Consider the following 27,327-nt stretch of genomic DNA (forward strand, 5'->3'; position numbering starts at 1 on the left):
CCCCTTGATTCCTTTGGTCCCATAAATGGTATCTGTTTCTGTGGGCCACTCTGACAAAGGCACTACCCCAAATGGCCTTTTGGATAATGATGAAGATGTCATAATTGTCCCCTCTGGGTAAGTCTTGGTTAATGAGAGTTTAATGAACCAGATGGGTGAAAAAAACTACGATTTGGTCCATTCATCCTATATAGGAAAGATGTTAAAGTCTAAAGACTCTAAAAAGAAGATATTTCAACAGAGACACATAAGGACATTGGATGATGTTTCCGTTCAGATGGGAATGTACGGCCATTTGCGGTAATCAACTAGGTTTCGGTGAGTGTTTTATATCAACCAATGTTGACCAAGTTCCGTATGTGGAGAGTACTGGGGGACATAAATGTGATGCAATGACTTTGGGAATTTTGCCAATGTGGAGGGAGGCTTCTGTGATTAGAAAGGACAATTTGTGTGTTGACATTTTTGGAGTGAAGTTTTCTACTATTTTTAGACCTGAAGTGAGTAACCTATGACTAGAAACAGGATCATGCTGGGTACTATTCCAGCATAAGTGGGAGTTACCTCAGCTCATATGAAATGGGTGGAGCTTGATGATTATGATCTTTTTAATACCTGTACTGTTCACTTTTATTCTTTGTGTGTGGGTTTTATGGTCATGAAATTACATGAAGACTTTTTGAAGCAAGGTTTTGACGGTTCCTTGGTGCAGCAGCATATTCATAACCATACACAAACAACTCAGGGGAGTTATCCTTTGGGGTTTGATAAAAAACTTTTTGATTGCTCGCTTCACTGGGAACAGCTCTGGGCAGAGGAGGATTCTTATTTAAGAGGCAAACCGGGAAGTCAAGGGGTTAATGGAATTGGCTTCCAGGGGCACTGTCAAACTATAAAGGTGCTAGACCAGGTTTTTAGCCTCCCTACTCTTACCTTTTTCAATTGGAACACAAGGGGTTACACTAATTTTATAAAGAATTCTATTTTTTAAAGATCAAATTAAATGATTTAATATTTTTTTAGGAGACCTGGCTGATGGATGCTCTCACTATTGACAGATTTAAGGTGTTTACCCGAAATGCCAAGAAGGGCCCTCCGGGTTTATTGACAGCTATTAAGTCTAATCTGTGTCAGTTGTGAAGAGATCAAAACTGACTGTGTAGTGGTTCTGATCGCGAGGGTTAGTGTAACGGGAATTTCAGTTCAGGCACTTCCTGTTAATTAATCATTATTGTGACCCAACTGTGACTAAGGACTTGGCGATTTGGAAGAATGGGACCTCATTCTGACGAGTTGGTCCATTACGCCCGAACCACATTATGTTATTTGCGCGTGATTTAAATTTTTAGTGTGTGGAGGATCATCTGATTAACCCTGGAAAGTTAAGAGGGGAATGTTCATTACATTTGGGTAAACAACTGCTTGGTGATGGCCCATTACTTATGGGGGTTGGGTAGGCGGTTTTCATGCAGATATGGGGTCTATTCAGGGTCCACGGTAACACAAAGGGGGACTGTCCAATTCAACGTACATGGTCGGGTACGTTTCCGGTATTGATTTAATCCATGTTTCGTATGCATTAAGAGAACGGGTGTTGTCATTAGAAGTATCAATGGACAACTCAAGCGACCACGCAAATGTATTGATGTCTTGGTCTTGTACGGATATGCAACTGACTAACCCTGCTTATGGGGATACTAATCTAATTGTTAATGCAGCAGGCAATGCTATGTGGTTGTGAGGGAATGTTCTCTCATTATTTATGAATGTAGTACAGAAGGACTGGGGATCATGAGTCCTATGCCGAACGGGTTTGGTTTTGTTGCCCTGGAAGGTTTGGGAGTACCATTCAGCAATGGATATGTAAATTACCCATTTGTTCCCAATGGGTTACCAAAACTTTAGTGGACCACTTTAGTGGACCACCCAAGCATAATTTGTGATTGGTAGATGGAAAGTCGTAAGCAGGATTTGAGAAGTCAGTTGAGAAGAGTAAAGTTTGATGGAGGCAATTATTACCCATGGATGAAAAGTGAGTCTTCTAGGTTGAAACAATGATTCAATAACTAGTTAAAGACATATAGTATTCATCAATATTATGCCCAGAACCAACAGATTATTAGTAAATTAATTAAAAAGGGAGTCTTGAGGACTGTGGTGGGTTCTAAACAACTTAGCGGAACATCAAATAAAGCTTCAAACTAATTATATTTTGGAAGTGGAATGGCTATCGTTTTATAGTGGTAAATATCCTCTCCCACTATACGCTAGTATGAACTATACATACCTATATCATAAAAGCCAGGGGAGTTTAAATTCTGATGAGTAAGAATTAGAGGGAGCGCTTGCTAGATTAAAGTCTTCCAGGGCGAGGGACCCTAATGGGCTATCTAATTACATTTTTAAAAATGACCCTAAGCTGTGGGCTAATATTTCTTTTTGCCTGTTTTCACGGGTTGTTTCCCTTGTGGACACTCGAACCATTGGGGTACTGCAATAGTAGTGCCCATTTATAAAAAAAAGTGAATAGGGCGGTGCAGTAAAATTCTTGCCCAATCCAATTTCACTTTTAGCCTCTGCCCCTAAAGTTTTAGCGAGCTTTGCATTAAGGGACCTGAATGCCTGGGTGGAGCAGAATCAGTTACTTAGACCCTAACATAATAGATTTTGGAGAGGTGTGGGCTTCTCCACCAATGTTTTTCTCCTTTCTCTCTTATAACAATCTGCTAAAATGAATGAACACTTTAAAGTTTAAGTGGCTAGGCTGGATTTTATGTCAGCATTCGACAAGGTGGATAGTGTTAAGTTGTGGGTTAAGCTTAGTAAATGGAGCATCCCCAAGGGATTATTGACTATGTTAATTTTATTCCACACAAATAATTCCTTAAGGGTACAGCTAAATGCTGAGGGACTTCTCCCTAAAGAACTGCCAGTCGACCTCGGATTGTGCCAAGTCTGTGTATTTGCCCCAGCTTTATAAAATGTATATATTTTGGATTTACCACCTGCTTTTGTTAATGCTTCCCTCTTTCCACCAGGGTCGGGTACGTTTGAGCTTGGACGGCTAACATACACAGATGACATCCTATTACTAGACTCCCATCAGATAACAGATGCGACTGGATTTGACTCATAATTATTTGAACAATAACAGTTTGTTGGCAAATCCAACAAAGACTTCAATTCTATCCTATAATGTACTACTGAAATTGGCAGTTTTTTTGTGGTCTGTGGCGGGTGAGACTATAAAGTGTTCTTGTTCTATTTATGTGGGATATCTGTTCTCATATAAAAAGCATATTAAATTGGTGAAGAACCTGTTAGCCATGAAAATTGAGATTTTTACAAAGAAAATGATGGCCATGCAGCAAACGTTTTGTTTTCATTCACGTTTATCGTTGTCAGAATTTTATACGGCGAAAGGGTATGATGTATGGCTGTGAATTGCTGGCAATGTTTTTTTTTTAAAGTTTCAATATTACAGATGGGAAAAGGTGGCGTAAGGTAGTGAAGCTACCTCCCCTCACCCACATTCATGTAGAAGCCATTAGGCTAGAACATGAGCCTATCATAAATGGTGCCAAACACATATTTTTTTTATACATTTCATGAAGACGATCAATTTAGCATTTTTAGTAAACTTGGGGGTGGGACACAGAATCGACCTTGTATGGCCCTGTCACTGTTTATTGTTGAATGTAAGTTTTATTTAAGTGAAATTGAGTTGGTGGGACATTTAGCCCCGGCCTCAATTAAGAAGCGACTTTGGGCCATGCATAGGAGTGAGTGTGTTGAAGCAAGTTATCTCTTTCTACCCATCTGACTGATTGCCCTGAATTGGCATATAATTTGAGTAAACCTCGGCCACACATTGTGAAGGCCCCTTCTAGATCGTTTCTGGTGAGTCAATTAGATTCAGAGTCAACTGTTCTGCAACTTTACAAGTTATTGGTCCATGCCTCGGTCTTAATAACTACAAATGTAGATTGCGTAGGAAGAAAAAAATTGAAACTCTCTACCATTTATTAATGAATTGTGAAGCACTTTGTGAAGGATTCCAATCAGGCGTCAAACACCGGCCCGGACCTTCGACCTTAGCCTTAGATGTAGCACACAATTAGAATGCTTTCTCTTTATTTTCTATGAATTCAATTTGAGATGGCACACAACCCGTCTCACACTCCCTCTTTCAAATACCACGGGTCACAATGGACCATGAACCAGGCCGGTGGGTGGTAACACAATATTAATTTATTTTAAGTTCAAAGAAATCACACCATTTTTTTACGTCGGGCAGCAATCACCAATGGGGTGATAATTACAATGAAAACCACTGAAATATACTTGGGTAACCTTCTACAAAAACATGTCCAAAGTACAAATGAATAGGAGCACTTTTTGAATTAGGATAGATAGCACCCAAGTTAAGGTTTCCCCCTGCAATGTTCCCTCAACCCACAATTAATCTAATTCTGAGTGGATAGAAAGAAGCAGCATTTAGTCAGGGATATGATTTTAAACCCTTTGCAATGGCCTAAAATGACACTCAGATTTTGACAATTAATTATACGTGTATTTAAATAATAATGTACATGTTTTATCACAGTCTCAGGGCTATCATATTACTAGTAACTATAAGGTAAGGTATCACAAAAGGCACACCGTTCACAAAGCAGGTTGAAATTGAAAACACAGTGCAGTCAATCACACATGGAAAAGTTGCATTTTTTCTAGTTTGCCGTTTTATATAACAAAAACGTTTTTTCAGAAAAATGGGTGAAATACTGTGAATTGGAAAGCGATTTTTGGGCTTGGGGATAGATGCACATGACAGGGAATATATAGAAGTGAAAAGGGGGCTCTAACTTATGAACTGGATGAGATTTGCAAGATAAAAGGAGGGTCAGTTTTGGTAAAATAAGTCGTTCAAGGGAGGAAATTGGTTTGGAGAGAAAAAGTACAAGTTTTACTTAAACTAGATTATTCAGACTAAAGTGTCTCGGGTTAATTTGCAACTTAACCCTTTCACCCCGCGTTCAGATCTATGTGGGAATTAATTTAAATTATTCCAAATATTGCTAAGGAGTTACAAGATGAGGTAAATGAAAGAATTTTGCTAACACTAGAAACGAGGACAGGGTGCACAGAGAATTCTAACAGTTTTGGACAAGTTACCAGAATATGGATAGGATTACTCAGAGAGTGGAACAAAGACACAGTATCAAGATGGGGTAGGCTATGGATTGCTATGGGAAGGGAAATACTCACTATCCGCTCTTGGATTTGGGATTAGGAACAGCCAACCGGGTTCTGGACTCCAAGGCTCGGGTCACCAGATAGAGGGCTCTCCTGGCAAAAGACAGCTGAGCAAAGGTCTGGTCATGGCACAGCGATGCCTCAGCGGGATGGAGCGGGTAAGCAGGGCAAGCAGGCGGTACTGGAGAATCCCACAGCGGGCTCAGCCTTGAAGTTAGTGGGCTTTTGTAATGGGGTTTTAGTGGGATTTCTGGATCAAGGCCTTGCTGGATAGGATCAGCTGTCCTTTGGCCTTGCAGTAGAGTCTGGAATCTTGCAAAGGTGGATCTGGAATGTCAGGATACACAGGCACTGGAAATTCAGGAGAGAGTGTGTCTAGTGTTCTGTCAGCCACCTTTATTTATAAGACACAGTGACATCATAGAATTAGTGGTGGGCAGAACTGAGCTAGGCCTACCCCCAAGACCCGGATAGGGCAACCAATGCTGGTTGCCTCCTGTAGGAGATGACTGAGTTTATGGAGTTGGACTTTAGGATGTGCAAAGCCTTCCCACGGACCTTTTTGCCAAAAGTCAGAGAATTTACACATTTGTGCAGTTGTGGCACTTTAAAAAATCACATGGGCAGATTACATATGTTACGCAGAGCGTGCCAGTCCAACTGTCCAGTTTGTAAGACTTTCCTCCGCTTAACAATTTTTTGTCATTTTCTGTAAGAAATAGTTGGCCTAAAATTCTATAAGTTTATATATGTATTTAGATTATTATTAGGCATATCAGTATTGAATTTCAAAGTGGCATCATGTACACTTCCCTTAGAATATGCAATTCTCTGCCATTTCTGTTCCCAATATGGCAGTGAAGGCTACGTCTTAAATGAAGTCCCGGTAAAGTCCCGCTTTGCCACTATACGCTGCACTCCTGCTCCTGTGGATTCCACTTTACTGTGGCGCTTTTGAATTCTCTGTGGACTATACTACAGTTACCAGAAGGTGAACTTGTGCACAAGCACCAGGGTTTACATACTACGTTTACAACGAGTATGTACAGACTTATTTTAACATTATTTTCCTTTCTTCAGGCAGCACTGTGAGAAGTGTGGGCGGTACTATAAATCTGTGAACGCACCGGAGAAAGTCCCGGTAAAGTCCCGCTTTGCTGCTATACGCTGCACTCCTGCTCCTGTGGATTCAACTTTACTGTGGCGCTTTTGAATTCTCTGTGGACTATACTACAGTTACCAGAAGGTGAACTTGTGCACAAGCACCAACATTTACATACTACGTTTACAATGAGTATGTACGGACTTATTTTAACATTATTTTCCTTTCTTCAGGCAGCACTGTGAGAAGTGTGGGCGGTACTATAAATCTGTGAATGCACCGGAGAAAGTCCCGGTAAAGTCCCGCTTTGCCGCGGCGCTGCGACCTAAGAGTGCGAGAGCAATTTATTGAGCAATTGTGACTGGGGGCTCGCTTTGTTCTACGCCTAAATTACTAAGAAAGGAATATTTATGCACTTTTGCCCTTCTACTCTAAAAACCAACATGCCCGATGCTCTGAGCGCCTCGCTCATCACCCCCTTAACAACTCCTAAACAAAAGAAACTATCCCGTATTTCAAAGAAATCAATCACTTTAACTCCGATCCTAAGAACCCCCCTGGCTAACAAAGACATTCGTACCATCTGCGCTAAACGCAAGGAGTGTATGCCAGGTGAATCTTCCACCATGCCGCAGATCTCTGACCCAACCATGCCTATTTCTGTGAGTACAGGTACAGGAAATTCGAGCTGCCTTCCCATTGTATCGGATGCCACTATTTTGGCTAATGCTCAATCTGATTCTGTGTGTCAGGAAGTAAGAATTGTCTTGCCTAATGTACGTTCTCTAGCTACAGTGATTGAAGATTCTGCCCAGGTGTCTGATGTGTCTGATGTTTCTAATATTTCTATACATGCAAGTGATGGGAACTTAAGTAGATCTCATGAGGATCATCCGTGTGAAGAAGCAATTCAAAGTATTATGGGTTCTAACATCCGCTCCATTCATGATTCCTTCTTATTACCTACACCTCGGCGCTGTTTGCCGATTGACACCTCTGCAAACCCAATGGAAAACCTGGCACTAATTGAAATTACTTTAGCATCCGTAAATACAACTATATCCAGCTTATATAAATTATTTGAGTCTCTTGATCAAAAAATATAATTACAAGCTTCCCAAATAAAACAATTGGCTGAAGGGTTTGTGAAGTTGCCTGACACCTCTTTGAGTATACCAAAGTCCATTTGTAAGGTAGATGTTGCGGTGGGCTCTGACCACTCTATTATTGAAATACATGGGGGCAAGGGCCCGCTTATTTTAAACCCAGTATTACCTGCTTTTTCTAACATTATTCGTCCTGTTACGTCCCCCCTTCTTGATGTCATGACTATCAATGATTCTTGGATTAATCTAGATAGCAGCCCAAAAGAAAGTACCCATGCTGCCAGACAGTCTATTATTACTATTACTGACCAGCAAAGAGCATCAAATGTTCGCGGTGCAAGAGTGATCAAATCAAAGGCTACAATTGTGCCCAGAAAGAAGGTTGGTGTGGCACGCCAACGGCAGGCGGCACTGTAAATTCCAGCACCTTCGTGCCCCCCCTCATTCCAACAAGTATGTCTCTACCCTCCTCAGTAAGAATTCCACTCAACCCCCCCCCACTATTCCTATTGATAGGCCAATCTCCTCTATGAGCTTAGCTCCATCTAGCCATTCAATCGAGTATGCCCCTTTAACGGAGATCATAGATTTAATTGATGGGCCTATGCTTCGAAATCATTCTTTTCCTCAAATTCCTCAGATCACTGCGACTACTGTAACGGATATCAGACATGGACAAGTCGCCTTGGGTTGTCCGGTGTCGGGGCTTTCTTCAAACGAACTTGACTTTCAAGAGCGACTAATTTCTATTAAGGCGGCTGTAGAGGCCTATTTAACTGAGCGTGCTGCATCTTGCCCTACTGCCAATGTCCTAAGTGGGTCAAATCCTAGCTCTCAGGCAAACACGCCTTCAGTTTTTTCTAACATTAACAAAATGGGGCCTAATCATAATCCATCAAATGAGCTGCCTAGTGCTTGGAAGAAAGTCAGTTTTGCCCCTGAATTGAAAAAAGACAACCAATCATCAACACCTGCAATTAAAAAGACGGGTGTTCGAAATCGCAAAAATTCCTTTGCTAATTGTCACTCTCTGATCCTCAAATGTAGAGAGGCTCCATACGAACAATATGATCAATCTAGGGCAAGTATTTTAAACATTTATGGGGATGTGAGCAATTTGCAGGACATTGCTTCAAGTGATATCGACCATCTCGAATTTGTGTGTGACCAAAACCTTGCAATTGTTCGTTTGTGGATCAAATCTGGGCTAGTCTTGAACTCGATTTGGAAGGAGAAAATGGAACTTTTTAAAATGGGTTTCTTGATTGCCCAGGATCCCGAACGTCTAATAGCGGAGGCTAAAGAGTGTGACTTATCTCATCTCTCAAGCCCTGTTCCTCAAGGCCCTGCAGTGTGCACATGTTCTTACTGTGGGCCAGTAATAATTCCCTCCAAGTCCACATCTGGCAGTCCCCAAGCATAACCATTAACAGAGTGTCCTTAAGAAACTTATTCTTTGGTTTCTTGGAACACTAGAGGCCACTCTCATCTCCAATGGTCCTCACCCTCAAATATTAACAAGTATGATATCGTAGCCCTGCAGGAAACTTGGCTTGTTTCAACTCCAGTATGGGATGACCATGACATCATCTTGGTCCCAGCTTTAAAAGCCTCTAGAGGGAGACCAACATCCGGCCTTTTGGTGGCGGTAAGAACCAGTAAAGGACTAAGCATCACTAAATGGGCCTCACCTAACAATTTTATTCAATTGGTCAAAATCACTAGTTCCACTCAATCCCTTGCACTAATACATCTATATTGGAATCTGTTGGGGTTGACCAATGACACATTTTATAAAGATCTAACTATGATATTAGAACTGATATCTTGTGATCAGTGTATCAATGCCACAATCATGGTTGGGGACTTAAATCTTAATTGTATTAGACCTAAAACAATCTACCAAAAGCCTGAGAGTGTGAGATGGCTAAATTATGTTAAAGACCATAATTTACACATGACCAATGGGGCAATTGTAGGTGACATCCCTGCGAAGGTGACATGGAAAAGAAGCAATTCCGACTCAATCATTGATTACGTGTTTGTCTTGGATAGCCTCTTCCATAGGGCCATCAAATTGGAAGTCCTGACTCAATCTATCAGTGATCACCACATGCTGGTCTTTGAATGGCAGGGATGTCATGATCACACACTGTTAAAACAACGCTGGTCAAAGCAGGTTCTAAGTGTGAATGCTGCTAGAACGCGTTTTAAATGGACTGATGCCTCTTTACACGCTCTCAATCTCGCCACTCAAGGGTTATTCCTTTCGCAGCGTGACTTTTATGCTGACATCCTTCCGTCTTTTGGCTCCTTATATACTGGCAGATCTCTCAATGCCCTGACCCATAAGCACCAATATGAACAAACACCGCAACAAGTAAGACGTACCTACAGGAAAGATATAAGAGCTACACTTAAACTTCCTTTAAGTATACGAGAATGTAGTCGTCGAACAATTAAATGTAAATATCGAAATTGGTGTCGAGCGAGAAAGGCCATTCTCTACCAGCAGGATAGCTGCTGCAAGCAATAAAAATTCTGCCCAAATATGGTCATTACTTAACAGCGTAATGACTCAAGCCCAACTTAATCATCAATTGTGTGCTGTAACTGAATCACAGTGGCTTGAATATTTTCTGAAGTTATTTGCAGATAGTAAATATGCTGATTTTGTTTATTCTCCTGTGTCTCTAGACCAGTGGAGCTTGGAATGCTCACCCAGAATAGTTGAAAATCTCATAAAGAAATCTTCTTCTTCACATGCAGCAGGGCCTGATGGTTTAAACAATCTAATGTTCAAACAGAATCCATCTGAATGGGCGATGATATTGAATAATCTATTCCATCAGGTTATTCGATTAAAAAGAATTCCGACCTCATGGCAGTCCTCATTACTTGTTCCAATTTTTAAAAAGGGTGACAGGGAATCCCCTGCAAGCTATCGTCCAATTGCTTTGCTCAACGCACCAGGGAAGATCTTTGCTCGATTAGTGTTACAAGATTTCTCCCGGTGGACTTAGAGCAATAAACAGCAGGATCCATGTCAAACTGGTTTTGTGGCCGGGTTGGGCACTTCCATCAATTTATTGACCCTTAATGCTTTGAAGGCCCAAGCCCAATCAACTAGACAACTGCTTTATTTTGCCTTTGTTGATCTACACACAGCCTTCAATTCTGTTTCTAGAATCAAATTGATGGAAAAACTACATTTGGACAATTGTCCTGCAACCCTTTGTGATATTATACATGCCCTGCATTCGTCAACTACTATAATGGTCCGGTTATCTGTTTCAGGTTTATTGTCTGCAGCAATACCTACATTTAGGGGGTTGAAACAAGGCTGTGTGCTGACATCTGCCATCTTCAACTTTTTCATTCATGATGTAAATCAGACCCTTCTGCATGTAGTCTCAGACTCTCCAAAAATGAATGGTGCCCGCATCAAAGCCCTATGGTATGCAGATGATTTGGTGCTGGTCTCGAAAACACCGATAGGCCTCCAAAATTTACTTTCTGCGCTACATGAATATCTGAAAGTCAATGAGCTAGTAATTAATCTAAGCAAAACACAAGTTGTTGTTTATGCTCCCAAGCCTTCCAGAAGAACGCAATTTGACTGGAAAATAGATAACAGGATTGTGGAAGTGGTTTCCACGTATCTTTATTTAGGAATTTTGTTTGATGATTCACCCTCCACTGATTCGCACTTTAGGTCCTTAGACCATAAGATCATGTCTGCCATTTCTCAGACAAAAATCATTTTGTACAAATTTGGGAAGTTCACCATCAGGCCAGCTATAGCCTATTGGAGACAAAAAGTATTACCAACCATATTCTATGGTCTGGAGACCAAACAAATGGTCTGCCCAAGCATATTGCAAAAGCTAGAGACGAAATACTGGCGAGGTGTATTACAACTCCCTCAATGTGTCCCCGGCCCCTGGCTAAGACTTGAACTAGGTCTGACATCCTTGAGTGCAGAATATCACTGGAGGATTTGTGCCTTGTTTCGCAAGTGCCTCATTCATGTAAAGCCTGATAACATTTTGACTATACTATCCTCTTACATACTGACCTCTGATCACTCATTTGTTAAAAATTGGACTTCACAGATTCATAACATTCTAGCTAGAGCTGATTTGTCTCTGGAAGCTCTTATTGTTAATCTGACTAAAGCAAAGGAGAAATTGTTCAGATCAGATTGGATTAATAAGAGAATGGTGTGTCTGTCATACAAAGATTTTGGGGCTCTGACCTTTGAACATAAAAGTCTTGGAGTCTTGGCTCCATACCTAAATCAATCTCCTTCTCCACAAGTAAGAACTACCATCTTACGTCTGCGATTTAATTTGTTTCCAACTCGCAACGTTTTGGTTAGAAGGAAGTTGTTGCCGGCAAACGAGAATCAGTGTACCTTTTGCATGGTTTTGGCGGTTAAAGAAACCCTCAAACACATTATCACCGAGTGCCCAGCGCTAACTGAATTGAGAAGGAATCATTTTGAATCCCACATGTCTTATTTTAGTGCATTAACCCCTGAAACCCGGTGGTCGGTGCTACTTTCTACCAACTCAATAAGTATTTGCATCGCCACCCATAACTTTTTGATGGCCATTATAGTGAAATTTAATTTTGTGACTTCCCTGGAATAGAATTATAAGGGCTTATCAGCCTGGTGTAGTGCGAAAATATAGGAACAGTTAAAATCTGGACGGGCCTGACCACGATTCAGCATAAATTATCATCACTAAATAATGATGAAATTTATATTATGTAATGAGGTTTGAATGGTATCACGAGTCTAATTTCATGCTTTTTAATATTGTATATGAATTACCATATTTTTCTTTTTAGCCAAGTCTCTCACAAGTCTGGCCCTTCCCAATGATTTCAACACTTTTAAACATTTTATGCTTGTATGCTTTCTTTTTTCCTTGTTGTTTCAGTTTCATTTTGTATCAAAATGTATTTGAATTTTACTTGACTTTTGTTGTACTTAATATGTAAATGAATTCTGTTTCAATATTGAAAAAGTTGATTTATTCAGCTATATTCAATAAAGAATTTTTTAAAAAAATTAAAAAACACAAAAATTACATTTACACTATTAACTTTTTACGTTCCTGCAAAGTCTTGCTGCAAAGATAAAAGTCTTAAAAGTTTCTTCATCAAAATACTCTTTTGAAACAAATGGGGCTGGCTTTTGTCCTTCACGTGGCCCATTTTTTTTTCTCATCTACCACCAACTGTCATTTCAGCCCAGGGTGGCCATGGGGGTTTCCCAGTTTGATTGAATATTTATTGCCACTTCCTCACTTCACAGGTTGGTGTCCCAGAATCTCTATTGTAAGAGGCCTCTGCCCAGACAAAGTCTGATGAGGCTGTGATATGCGGCCTTCTGATCCTATTCAAAGTTTTCCAAGCTAACAATTATCACTTATGTGTCCCAGAAGTTTATGGTGGCTCCTTTTGGGGGAAGGCCTCAGTTTAGCCAGCAGAAAGACCGGTTCCGGAGCTTGTAAAATCCAGCCAAAGCATTTTAATTCCTTTATTTTCTTTTATTTTGTTCTGAATCAAAAACAAGCATGTTGAATAAAACATCCCATATATGTTCCATAGCAAACCCCCTTTACATTGCTAGGCAAGGACAAGTTTGTATTCAACATTGTACTTTTTAAAACAGGCATTTTCTTTTGGTTTGCAAAAGCCCATTTTGACACATGGTGAAAGCTGCTAGGATTTCTCTTTTAAATTCAGTTTTTCTCTCTTCCACCTGACTTCCCAATATTGTTTTGCAGCCCTATTCAGTTTCTTTTATCCAGCAGTTTGTTCAAGCTACGGGTTCACTGAAATTGACATATGCACATAGAGCTAGGAATTCTTTAAATCCTTGATTTTTGACATTTTGTAACCCAAAAGTTAAGCGTTATCTCGCACGGCTGAAAGTGAACTTTCTTAGATTTCCCAGATTTGGCTTGACATTAGCCTGTCATTCAGGGATAATGCTCTCTTCTGCTGAAGCACAATGTGAATATGGATGGGCATGGCAGGGCCTTATTGATAAAAGCAATGTGATATGGAATAGATGAAAACAGCGTCAGGGCAGCACCCTTTTTAGTGTAAAATATTTCCTTGTCAATGGGAACTTTTGCAAGCAACTTAGCAGCGCTGTATTTTTCAATTCGCTTCTTTTGGTGCACATAAGAACACACACTGGCGCTTTTCTCGGTGTGCTCGCTGTTCAAACTCGCCCCATTGGTGCTTGGCAAGATGGTGCAGCCATCATTTTGCAGCTGTAAAATGCAGTTTGATGCGTGGCAATGGTGCTCCAAGGAGCCAGCGCAGCCATTTTGCTGTTAACTGCTGAAGTGCAGCTGGATGATGTGAGGAGGTACCGCTGAGTGGATAAATATATCCCAGAACTTTCAGGGAGGAGATTGTTTCATCAGTCTCGTTTTGTTGCCTCAACTGAGGCAATTTGTCCAAGTATTTTGCAGAATAGCTTGATGACTGCGGATTCACTTGTACGCTCAATCCCTCTGTTCGCATTGTTCAAGATAGTCTGAGAAATGTGCTAAACTTTTGTTACAAATTATAGTAAGTTGATTTTAATGTAATGCTTTTATAATGGGTTTTTGTGATGAAATTTATTTTATATGTTTTTAATATTGTGTTCTAAATTTTGCATTCATGATTGCATTGATTAATTGAATTGTTTAAATTGTATTGAAGTTGTGTAAGGTTTCTTTATGTAACCAAACCCCAATTAAAAAATAAAATAAATAAAAAGAATAACACATAAGTATTTGTTATTTTAATAATGCAGATTGCTTAAAAAAAAAACAGATATAGGTCAGTTAAAAACATAACTGCTAGCATGCTTTTTTCTTTTCCCCTCCTATAGTACTACAGTTTTAGAATCTATGAATAGGGTGTGTCAAGGGATGGTGCTTCCAATGTGGGTGTGGCTAAAAGTCTGCTTTTTACTTCTAAGGTGGCACCCCTACGCATCACATAAACACTGTGCAAAGGCTGACGCAGTGTAAGGAGACTGTCGCTGCAGGCAGTGCCGGAGGAGGCTTTGTGGGGGAGAAGATTTGGCATCTCCGCAGGCAGGTAAAGTGCTTGCATAGACTATAAATGGTCAATACCTATATGGCGAGGTATATTAAATACATTTCTGATAATATTGCAATAGTGTGGAAGGAAGTTAGCCCTGGGAGGCGGACAGGCTTCGGATGTTAATACTAATGGAACTGAGGAGATGTTTTTGCCCATTACCACTGTGCATTCCTTTTTCAATATGATTGGCTGAAAATAAATAACAAGTGGAATGACTACTGACGGCATACCGCAACACACCACGACTGAGATGTGTCCATTTGAGCTGATGTACGGCAGGACAATGAGGACACAAATTCCACATGCTCCTGATGAAACAGGTGGTTCTGATGTTTCTGCGAGCCTCAGAGTAACAAAAGCTTATCTGGACAAATTGAGTGGTGCCGGAGTTTCGGATTTTCAGAAAGGCAGCAAAGAACTGGTGGGACAACATCAAACACACAAGGCCATACCTCGTTTTGACCACCAACCGCTGATAATTAGGGAAATCAACAAATCAACAATAACAGCAGGTCGCAAAGACACTTCTGTTGCCAGGTATTCCTCTTTCTCCAGCAATGGCAGTGACTACTGGACCTTCCAACTGACAGTCTGGTCGATGACTCAGCAAGTTCAGATGTCAGTGTTTAGTCAGAAAATGAATACGTCCCTGAAGGGCCTGCAACTGCTTTGCCAGCTCCGCCCGAGGCCAGTGAAAAATGATGCAAAATCATAAGTGTTTTACTCTAGAAAGCAATGGGGGATGGCCTTCGAGGCTGTCCTTCGCAAACATCCCAATAGTCTGGTGGGAGGAGGGATACTAAGAATGACGACAGTGACATCGCCTCTCAATTACTCTATTTTTAAGATGTTTTGTAAATGCTGGCTTCTTAGCCCAGGTGATTCTGTATTTGTATAAAGTCATTGAGGTTTTAGTTTCCATATTATAAGTGCAGTGATAGAAGAATCAGAATGCAAAGAAATGTGCAACCCCTAGCCCAAATGAGGTCGGCATAGCTTGGGGTACAGTCCCTTCATTAGCAACAGACCTGTAGAAATAAATGAATAAAGACACACACATACCTACACACTCTGAACTGGTTAAATACAGTGTAATTAAAGTGTAATGTGAGCCTATGCAATGTGATTTACTAGGGCAATAGACTGACAATAGACTGGTCACGAGGCACGCAAGGAGGGTGCCCCAGTCTGCGTGAGCTGGGTGGCCTGGAAGAAGATCTGGTCTTTGGTGGGCTCCCAAGACTGGCCAGAGAACCGAGTACCCAGGCAGCAGCAAGGGACTCAGGCAAGGAATGGGCGATTTGTACTAGGATGAGGTACTAGGACAAGGACCAATGGACTAAGACTAGGATGAGGGACTAGGAATAGGACAAGAGACTGGGATGATAGAATAGGACAAGGGACTAGGACATGAGATTAGGATGACAGACTGGCATGAGAGACTAGAGGAAGGGAATAGGACAAGGGATTAGGATGAAAGAGTAGGATTAGGAGGACTAGGGTGCGAGACTAGGATCTGGATTTGGATGAGGCACTAGGGCAATAGACTAGGACACAAACCAGGATAAAGACTGGGATGGGAGTAGAGAAACTAGGATTATGTTTAGGATCACATTCACAGACTAAGATTCGGGGTAGGAAGAGGGACAGGAATGAAAGAGTAAAATGAGCGACTATGACTACGAATAGGAGACTAAAATGAGACTATAGGATTGGGAGCAGCATTAGGCACTAGGACTAAAATGAGGGACTACTGATGAGGGACGGGGGACTAGGGCAAGGTACTGGGATGAAGTATTAGGATGATGGAGTAGTTTAAGGATGGGGTGACTAGCAAAAGAACCTAGTACTATGGCGAGGACCAAGGAACTAGAATGGGGTGTGAGGGTTAGGATGCACAAACAGGACAAAAGGCTGGGTTACAGGACTAGGACTAGGATGAGTGACTAGGATGAGGGACTTGGACAATCCACTATGAAGAGGGACTTGAATTTGGACTATGATGAGAGTATAGGATGAGAGATGTTATGCTCTTAGCAAATGTGGATGTGAGTGCTGGAAGGCAATAGAATGTCAGTGAGCGTACATGTGTGGAATGGGGGCGCGAGCAGAGTGTGAGTGTGACGAGATTCGAGAGGTGACAGTTGAAAGAGAAGAGCTACAAGGAGCGAAGTATCCTGGGTGGCAGAGTACCACCCTTTTGCCTAATTAACAGCCTAAGCCCTGCGAGACATTCTTAACTTGTTGGGACATTGTGGCCAGTGTACTTACCCACGTGCAGCAAGCGTCTTTATTGAACTCCAGGCACATTAACATCCCAAAAAGAGACTGTGACAAGAGTTAAGGATTGAAACTAGGACGAGGTACTTGGATGAGAGGCTAGGAAAATACATTAGGTTTAGGACTAGGATGTGTGATTAGTACGTGAGACTACAATGAAAGACTAGGTCTCGGAAGAGGAGCGAGGGACTACGATGAGACACTAGGATTTGGAGTAGGGCAAGAGATTCACATTGGGAATAGGATAAGAGACTAGGACTAGGATGAAGGACGAGGAATGAGGACAAGGGACTAGGAATAGGATGAGGGATTAAGATGATGGACTAGTAAACGGGAGGAGGGAATAAGATGAGGGACTATGACAAGGGACAAGAGTGCAGGACTAGGACAGTGAACTTGACCAAGGACTAGGAAAGGTGACGAGGACCGAGACTGCAATTAGTAATAGCAATAGCAAGAGAGGGTAGGACTAGGAAGAGACACTAAAACCCAGATGAGAGACTAGGATGAGGGACTAGGACCTGGAACCAGCATAAGGACCTATGGACTAGGATGTGAAATACTAGGTTTAGGATGAGGATTTAGACTAGGACAAGGGACTAGGATGAAAGACTAGTACTAGGAATAGGATGCAGGATCAGGATGAGAGACTTACATGAGAGACTAGGACTAGAATGAGAGAATGAGATAAAAAATTGCGGATTTGGACTGGGACGAGAGACTAGGAGTAGGACAAGGGACTAAAATGAGAAACTAGGATTAGGACGAAGTGGTAGGATCAGAGGCTAGGATACAAGATTATGATTTAGATGAGGGACTAGGACTAGGGTAGGAACTGGGAAGGGGGGCTAGAATGAGATAATATGTTAAGAGTCTAGTACCAGGCACTCAGTTTTGCAAGCAAGTTAGTGGCTCTGGGGAGAGACTTTTAGGCAGCATAGCTTTTGCCATGAAAGGAGTGCTGAGATCACATCATCATGTCAGGATCGTGGCCTGGCGGAGGGAAGATCTCAAAACTTGGGAGAAGTTCTTAATTAGGTAAAATGGTGTCTCAATGTGGAACACAGAGAAGAAAGAATTGTGGAATGTGCAAATGTTTTCAAAGGTGGGTGGGGCTGCTAACTTTATTGTTTTCTAGGAATGCGAATTATGTGTGGAAAGGTACCAGGAGGAATGGATTGAAAAGTACCACAGCATTGCCTTTCTGGATTTTTCAGGGTCTTAGTGGCAGTAGTACTGTGGGGCAGAAGTTTCCAAAGTTCAGAAATGCTTCTAATAATGACAGGGTGAGGAGGCAATTTTGCCTGGACTGTTTGTTGTGGAACATACTGTTTTGGGGAGATTATTTTTGGGGGCATTTGCATTGCTGGTCTCTAAACTGGTAGGTTAAAGGTATGTGTAGACCCCAGATGGCAGATGCCACTATTAAGGAAGGGGAATTGACAATAGTGCTAAAATCTATTTATTTAATTGTTTATTTATACAGCACTTATACACTGGTGGAGTGCTTCAAAGCGCTTTAAGGTGGGAAGGAAAGAAGGAAATACAGTAATCATTCTTAGTCCTTGAATTTTCTGAAAGATTGAACATACAAACTAGCATACTAGGCCTGAAGGCATTTCTCCTAGTGCAAGTGCATGAAGTGTTATAGTTGCGACGAAGCTAGGGAGGGGGAGAACAAAAAGGTGGGGGGACAGGGAAGACGAATTTACCAGTCCTAATACATATAGTCATGCATGTGTACAGACGGAGGTGCGCGGAAGGGGGGCGGGGGATGATCAAACCACGTCCAGTCCAGAAGGGCTCTGGGTTAAGTGCAGAGACATTATCTAAAACGGATCAGATAAGGGAAGCTCGGGTGGTAAAGCTGCGAAGGAAAAGGGAAGGAATGATAACTCTAGTGAGATCATTAAGGGAGCACTTACACAAACGCATTTTGGAGAACAGGAGTGCGGTAACGAGCGGACCTATTTTGGCAAAATTGTGGTGGCCTGCAGGGCTCATGGGTGTTTCCAGAAATCATTTTGGCCCTCACTCATTTGAAATGGTGTTGATTAGGAAGGTCAGGCAAGGAGATTAGGAAGATTGGGGGTTGGAAAAAAACAGGAGCTAAATTGGAAATGAAGTAGAGGGGTGGGATTGGGGGTGTGGATGTGTTTCAATCAAGCAGGTATATCATGTTTTTTTCCTTTCACAGAATCACAATCTTGTAGGAAAGAATGAAGAAGGGGCTGCGGGTCCGCAACCATTCTGTAGTGAAATGGGCTGGGTCCACGCAGCAACACGGTCTCCCTGAAAACTAATGGGCTAACGTGATGGACAGTGGGAGGCAACATGATCTGGCGGTAGATGCTGTGGGGGCAGTTATTGCCGATGGTGCTTGAGGGTAAGACTTGAAGGGCAGGCATGCTATGATAATGCATGTGGGTGGGTCAGGTGGCCGGCAACAGTGGTAGGTTGCTCAGAGTCGTTAGTACTGATGCTCTGGAAGAGGGCAAAGAAGCCACGTGTGATTAATAGAGCAATACAAGAAGTGAACAGGCACATGAGAGACCAGAGCAAGAAGTTGGGCATCTGACCAAGCTGCATTGAAATGTAGAGGCGGGATGGGGTATACGTATCCAAAATAGCGACAGAGATTTACACCCTTGAGGTCAATGATTTGCGCACGACTCTTGGACAGGGCTGGACTGCCCCAACAGGACAACCGAGCCGTCCCCCGGCAGGCCTCTGGCCATAGGGCCTCTTTGGAGCGGAAGGATAGACATTGCGTGATTCCACCTGCGCCTGGGTGGTTTGCTTTGAATTGGCTACCTGCAGTGCCGGCACACATCAGCGCAGGTCAGCAGATCAATGCCGACTGGAAGGTCAGCAAGCAGACGCTGAACAACGAGATATCATACCATATGAAGGATCTTTTGCTTTTGGAACTGTGTGTGCCACTCACTCACTCACTCACTCACTGGGGCTCTCCTTACCTAAGGACTAGAGGCTGAGAGTGCAGGAGTGGATAAGAAACATTCATTGCAAAGCCTGTCCTAATGCAAAAGCTCAAAGCCTGTCCTAATGCAAAAGCTCAAAGCCTGTCCTAATGCAAAAGCTCAAAGCCTGTCCTAATGCAAAAGCTCAAAGCCTGTCCTAATGCAAAAGCTCAAAGCCTGTCCTAATGCAAAAACTCTCCTATTTCTAACCTGCTCAGAGATTCGGCCGAATCTGCCGTTTACATGGCGCTAGAGAAGTGCTGGAAACTAGATGTTTTAATATGCGATCATACCCAGTAGGAGGTTGAAGGGATGGCAGTGATTCATTCGATCTTTGTGGCCTGCCCAGGTGTTTTACTTTCACCATCTGGTCACTCCATCTACAGCCCAGTATCTCCTGTGCGAGTACATCCTTCTGTGCGCTCCCCACACCACCAGATCTCATTGGATCTTGCCCCCCGCCATTGTGCTCACCACCTCACGTAGGGGCTTAGGGTCCATATCCTGCCTACTGACTGCCACGAGGGTGGTTCCATTCACTACGGCGTCCAGAAAACCCAGTACAAAACCGACTAAGGAGACCCCGGTGCAATCGCCACGTCGCAGGGTGTCAGCATTAGGTTCCATGTGATTTCATCGCAGGATGTTTTTTCGCAGCGTTTTTTACTGCAAATTCTTTAATGAAAAAACCGATCACATTTTTTTTACATTGCCCCCATTCCCTTTCATTTTTTATCTATTCCCAAACACCCACACCCCAAATATATACTTTTCTAAAACCCCTAAAAAATGTGATGGGTAAAAAACCCCGCGAAAAAACATCCCGCGATGAAAGGACGTCGTACCCAGCATTACACATGCACCAGTCTAGAAAGCGCAGAGTGAAACTGCTCACAGCCCACACAGGCCCATTTGACAGAACCTGGTTGCGCTGTTGTGTGAACTTTACAAAATAATTTACAATTTCTCAGATAACATTTTTAAAGGTAATAACGATAATGATGTGTTGTACATAGCGTTTTCCAGAGAACATATGTACATACAATATCACCCAACCGAAGTTGGTACTCATTTATCCACCTTGGAAGGATGAAAGGCTGAGTTGGACCCCACCAGGATTGGAACCAGCGAATAACACACAGATCACAGAAGCAAGCGCTCAACCTGCTGAGCTATCTTACCAGTGTTCATAACTTTTTTTAGGTCATAACGCAAATTTAATTCTAATGAGTGTGTTAGTGTAAACTGGGGTATAAATCATATACATTAACACCTATCCGCCCCCCCACTGCATGGAATGAAGTACCCCTGCTCTCAGGCTATTTATAGTCACTGAGTAGATCTGTGACTTAAAGGCATAGGCCCACAGGCCAAAATCCTTCTGAAGGACAGTTATCATTATGTACGAATGGGGCTACTTTGTTTTTTTTTAATACCAATGCATTTTCAGCTGTGGCTGTTGCTTTGATGGTTGACTGTTGGCTGTTAGTGCCACTAGGAGTTAATGTTGATCAAATATGTGTGCTTTTTGTACAGTGAATCTAGTCTCACCATTGCAAAGTTTGACGCTGGGACCAACGTGCTTGCAATTTTTTAGGTTTTCGATGGAGGGTACATGGCTGTCTGTGTTACCTGATCACAAGAACCTGCTGCCATCGCTGCTGGCATCAAATAGTGGGTGCAAACAGTGACCACATTTTATTTTTTTCCATAGAGAGCTCTCTGAATTTTTCTAGGACAAGTATTAGCAGCTATTTTTTTTTCTTGTTGGTAGTTTTCTGAGCGCGGCTGGCAATTTTTTTTTCCATGAATGCATTTTTTGATATGATGCAATTGCGTATAATAGGTTCTACTAATATCCAACTCTTTGGTGCTCAGTGGAGTGGCATCAAGTGGCCTGCAGCAGCGTCAGCTAATGTCAGTGGCGAGCGCTTAACAACTGGAGCAACAACACTAACACTTATCTGATAGTGGTAGGTGTAGGGCTGTGAGAAGTTATGGGATTTCCACTGACACAAAACGCTACAAACTTTACAAAATGTTTCACGGCACGATGAAATGCCGGTAAATTGTGTTTGGCAGACATATAAGTAAGCACATGTGATTATTAGCATAATGTAGGATGCTTTGAAGAGCTGCGTGTTTCTGCTCCACAAACAGCTGTAACCAAAGAACACATTGTACGAAGACTGCTCCCGGGGAAAGGAAGTGGGTGCAGTCTGTTTCCACTGGTCTTTTGTTTCTGGAAAATTCTATTCACACACAACACATCATTGCACTGTTTTGCTGAAATGCCCCGTCGCCCCCTGGAGGCCCCCCCCCTCCCCGCAGACATAATTTTGCAAGGAGGCACTGTGCATCTACAGTCGGCAATGCTAGCCTGACAGTTGCGCTAAAAAAGGCAAGTTGGTGCCTCGGAACTCCTGGTGCTGCTGCTTCTGTCAGGGCGGGCAGTCGAATGTCAGCAACAAAAGCCGGCTTGTCAGGGACATTTGGAACCCATGTTAGCCTAAAATCCGGGGCGACTTCCTTAACCAGCCCCAGGCGTTTGGTGAAAGCTGCGTGAATGCAGTCAGGTGGTGCGCTTTGCAAAACATTCTTGCGCACCTGGGACAGTAACGGAGGCAGCTTTTGGGGCGGAGGTTCGGGGGGTGGGGGTGGGGGGGGGGCAGAGCAGATAAGAGTGCGCCAGTGCCACTTTGAAAAAAAATGTCCAGGCCACTTTTGGTTCCCAGTCCAGCCCGGCTCTTAGAGAAAGTGTGAGTGACCCGAAATAAAGGATAGATGGGTAAAGAGCCAGCCTTGCCCTGGGCAGTTAATGTTGCAGAGAGGACTAGAAAGTCTGCAGGAAGTGGATTTCAAGGCAGAAAGTAGACCAACGGCCAGAAGCTCAGAGGCAGTGAAAAAAAGAGGCCTGGTTAGAGCCCTGTGGCCCTGGGCATGCAGTAAGCTTAGGGGAAAAAGACAATGGAAGGTCCGACAAAGGCAATGTGGGGCGGTTCATAATTTTCTTAGAGGGAGGGGCTGGGGACAGCAGTATTTTTATGGATTAGAACATTGTTTATGAAATAATTACTGTGTATGGTGTGAAGGCTGAGACTGCTGGAATGTGTAAGCCCAGGGCGGCCTCTAGTCAATGCAACCTTTTAACACTGGCCAAGCATGTGTGCGTGCCTTCATCATACCACCCCCCCCCCCTCCAAAGCCGGCAGTCCTAGCCCAATTCCCATGCACCCACACAGTTAATGCTCCTACATATTTACCAGAGATCCCCCTCAGCTATCAACCTTCCCACGATTCCCAACAGCTTCTTCACATCCGGCACCCCTACACCATTCCATACAGCTCCCCCACAGCCACTGTCTTCACACCACTCACCCACATAGCGCCCCTATACCATTACCGATAGCTTGCAGAAAACAAGCACTCTTGCGCTATTCTCGACAGGTTCTCTAGGCCAGCGCTCATACACAAACCTCTAGGTATCTGGTCTTTCCATCGAAAAGGTTTCCAACGAGACCTTTTCCAACGGAAATTATCCATCGAATACATATATGGGTGGGGTAAAGGGTTCATTTTGTTGGGGTGGCTTTCTAAGGATAAAAAACAGGGCATTGTGGGGGGCTCCCCCCCCAAAAAAAAATCCAAAAAAATGCATTTGATGCAAACATTTTCGATGGATAATTTTCGTTGGAAAAGGTTTCGTTGGAAACCTTTTCGATGGAAAGACCATACACCAAACCTCTATTATCTGCCCATGGCCAGCCCTTTTTTTACCATTCCCCTGAGGCCCCCACCTCCTCAGTAAGCGCTTCTATGCCATTAGTAAAGCTGGCCCTATATCTTATGTACTGAACCCTACTGGAGGATGCTGGTCGACCAAACACCCTCTTCAATTCCTGCTTTGGGGCATGTGTAGCAGTAAACCCACCTGTTGGGTGCCCAGGGAAGATCATTTCCATAAATGGCACGCGGACGTGGATGCCACCTCGCCGGCACTTCTCAACGTCACCATCGTGATAGATCATTTCCACAATTTCACTGATCCAGGTGGTACCTGGGAAAGGAAAGACAAGAAACCCTCATCAGAAGTGTGGCTAAATAGTGGGCAGAGGCATTGAGAGAATGCACTGTTGGTGACTTGGCATCTAATGGACTTTATGTCTTACCCTACAAAACCCATTGTACATTGTGTGGCTTTTTATCTAATTCATCACAGAAACTGTACTGTATAATGCATCATTTTAACCCATTATTAAAAAAAAAATCTATGGGAGCACCCCAAACCGCCCCGTCACTGGTTCGCTCCCCCCTCTCCCTTAACTACACTTGTGCACATTTGGCCAAGGGCAAACAAGCCCCCTTCTGCAGGCTCTTCTTGGCATGGGCCCAACTACATCAGCTCCAGGCCCCTCTTGTTACGAAATCCTGGCTACGCCTCTGGTGAGCTGGGGTGAAAGATGCATGCAATGGTCCAAAGGAAGGTGTGATATCTGCTCAGCCTCCTGGACTTGGGGAGGGGGAATAGGGCAGTCAGGGAGGGGCCAGTCGCTCAATAGGTTTAATTCCCCTCAAAATGTTGAGGCTGGCTCCGCCCCTGCCGCTCTGATAATAGAGTCAGACCTGCAGGTCGCGAACTGGCCCATGGGTGATTGAGCAGGCAGACCCTCTGCACCAGAGTGCATGGCCGTGGGAGTTGCACCTGTTACGGGCCAGGATCTAGTTGCTCTCACTGAAATGCAGCCCCAGGTAGGACTCACCTGCTTTGGGGTAAGTTGCAATGAGCAGGTCATCCGGCCTGGCTTGGACGGCCTCTACCGCTGGCCAGTTTTCCACCAAGCTGTCCAGCATGGGCACCCCCCGGATTGGTACCAGCTTTTGGCGAAGGTAGGGGTCGGGCTCAGCCATTCTGAAAGACAAGAGGTAAATATTCACTCACTTCGCAAAGAGACATCTCTGAGGATGGGTGGCGTGCGTCACACCCTGACCTCGTCTGCATTCCCCGCAAACGTCACATTATAAAATCGCACTTAAAAAGCAGATTAAGTGGACACGTTGAAAAGGACCGGGCATAAAGCAAAAGTGGCGGCTGGGTGCAGTGTAAGGCGTCCCTGGGGGGAAAAAGGCCTTTATTCTGAAGTAACTGCGTCACCTTCCGTAGTACGCCAAGGAGTCCTCTCGAGACTGCGTGTCCTGTGGCACCCTTCAAATGCGCTGAAATGTGAACAGCAACGCAGGCAGGGGCCCGGGCCGGGAGTGCCTGCCCTGCCAGTCGCAGGGGCGCTCTTCCGTCTTTGAGCTGCTTCAGTTTATTGAACTTGGCACTCGCCGCTCTTCTCACTGGAGCAAGGGTTATTAAAGTCAGAGTTCATAACCAACGCCGTTTACAGCTTTGCCAGTAGTGAGTGGGATTTCTGCACGCAAACCCACACCGTCCAGATCAGTGGTGGAAATGGAAAAAAAATTTCAAAGAGGATCACACAAGGGCCGCGGTGGGGGCGGAGTTTGGAGGAGGCGGCGTTCAGAGGGGTTAGGGGGAGCTGGCAGTTGAGCTCCGATCAAAGGATGTTCGAAATAGTTTAAAAAAGGGAGCAATTCCTTTCATGGCTTGAAAAGTACACAAACCATAGGAAGATATGCACACACATATGTAAATATATCTTACTATGATTTGTGTACTTTTCAAGACGTCTTCTCAAGACTACAACTACGCCCCCAAACCAGCCGCCCGCCCCAATCTACTTTGGTAACATCAGTGGCAGACGGCATTTTAACACACAACAACAAAAAATAAAACTGCATGACCATTACAGATGCAGGAAACTCATCTATAGAGGGCTCCATCTGGATCAGAAAACACACACCTCCTGATTTGATATGGATTGCGCCAACAGAAGAGACTTCACAGAAAAGGACATTGCAAGGAGCATCCTCAGCCTTTGATACTTGGAGGCACCATGCACGTGACTTTATAATAAGTTGCCATAAGTAAACCAAGTGGCAAATACCTTTGTGGTGCAACATTAAATTGCACTATTATTATATATGGAGCAACTCTATAGTCACTGGGCTTTAATAGGATGATATATTCACATAAGCTATGAAGTGCATCAGAATCACTTGCAGAGCTGCAGAAAAGGCAGAGTGTGATTACATGATTTGCCCAGGATCACACGCTTTGGTTAAATGGTGAAACCGGGATCTGGACAGTTTAAGCAACTGAGCACATCTTGCCAGGTTTAGCTGATATACGTTTTTACTCATGTTTTGCATTGCATTTCATGTGCTTGAGTAATACATTATTTATAGCAATGCCTTGGAAGCAAACCACATTACATAATAAACTAGCCTTTCATAGTAAACTAACTATTCACTACATCATTGTCATAGAAATAAGTTGAGCAATAAGAGTATGGCTTTAGTTTTATTCCCTCCATCCTGCATTCAAAGTGAGCCTAACAAATCCCCCTTGGGTTTTAAAGCGATAGTCATATCATACAGCATGCCACATTATGCACACTCATCACTCCCTGCCATTCACATTTCTAAAGGGACAAAAGACCCAGCTAATAGTCCCCCATCCCTCCCATCAGTACCTAATGGCTCCGGTTCTAATGCCCTGTTTACAAAGAGCAACATGCGAGCCCCTCCGCTACCCACAACTCCTTGGTTCATTGTCCTGGCCATTAAGAAAAGGTAAGGTGTCCTGTTGCCAGGAAATTGAGAGTGCTGAGAAGGAATTGCGCAGCACACATTGTCCTGCCAGCGGGACACCTTTCCTGCTCGGCACCCTCATTGAGGTGCCAAACGGAAGAGGCGTCCCACTGACAAATGGCCTTTGTGTGCACAGTGCGCTCGCATAGAGCACATTAGATCACGTGGGAGCACACTGTGTACGGTTCTTTGATGGGGCAGAGGCAAGCCGGATCCCAAGATCTGGCTAGAGAACTGATGCTGGATCTCGGATCTGGCGAGAGCGGCCCATTAGCCAGCGCTGGTTCAGATAAACATTCGGGAAAGGAGTAGTGTGGGACAAAATAAACCCTCAATATCTTTTCTTATAGGGGTAAACAAATATAAATATTAGAAAAGGTCTCCCTGCTACTTTCTTTTATTTTTAGCTATCCACACCACTTTTAACCCAACATTAACAACACAGCCAATTGCATAGTAGTGGAACCATTCCGGAAATGAATATGAGTTAAAGGGCCCAAGTACAGCAGGCGGTGTATCGGTGGACAATGCAGCGTATCCACGTGGGACTAATTCTCCTTGGTATTTCACACTCAAAGAACTACAGAACAAAAGTTCAGTTTGGGCAAGCAGCACCTATAAGCCGAAACTATTGCATTAGAGTACAGAGAGGGAGAAATGGCATATGAGGAGGGACACACAGCTTCTAGGTGTTGTGTGGTTGTTTGCCCACCCATTGGGTGCCCATGGCTATGCTAATCCCTTTGGCCCTTGCCACCCAGCC

The 27,327-nt window shown here is 43.4% G+C and overlaps 1 protein-coding gene across 2 annotated transcripts in view; it reads right to left on the reverse strand.

The window, feature by feature from the left end:
- LOC138581034 (sulfotransferase 1 family member D1-like) overlaps window positions 1-25,304 on the reverse strand; it is a 297,474-nt gene extending 272,170 nt beyond the window's left edge. For both annotated transcript variants that reach the window (XR_011304411.1, XM_069652058.1), the window contains exons 1-3: window positions 25,003-25,304; window positions 24,611-24,759; window positions 23,782-23,907 (exon numbers count right to left, since the gene is read on the reverse strand). Coding sequence is in view for 1 of the 2 variants with exons in the window: in XM_069652058.1 (XP_069508159.1) it covers window positions 23,782-23,907; window positions 24,611-24,758 (274 nt within the window). In the remaining variant the exon portion in view is untranslated. The remainder of the gene's footprint in view (window positions 1-23,781; window positions 23,908-24,610; window positions 24,760-25,002) is intronic.
- Between the last annotated feature and the right edge of the window lie 2,023 nt (window positions 25,305-27,327).

Source organism: Ambystoma mexicanum, chromosome 3p (genome assembly GCF_040938575.1).
Source record: "Ambystoma mexicanum isolate Mex_15411 chromosome 3p, UKY_AmexF1_1, whole genome shotgun sequence".
Classification (NCBI taxonomy): Eukaryota; Metazoa; Chordata; class Amphibia; order Caudata; family Ambystomatidae; genus Ambystoma; species Ambystoma mexicanum.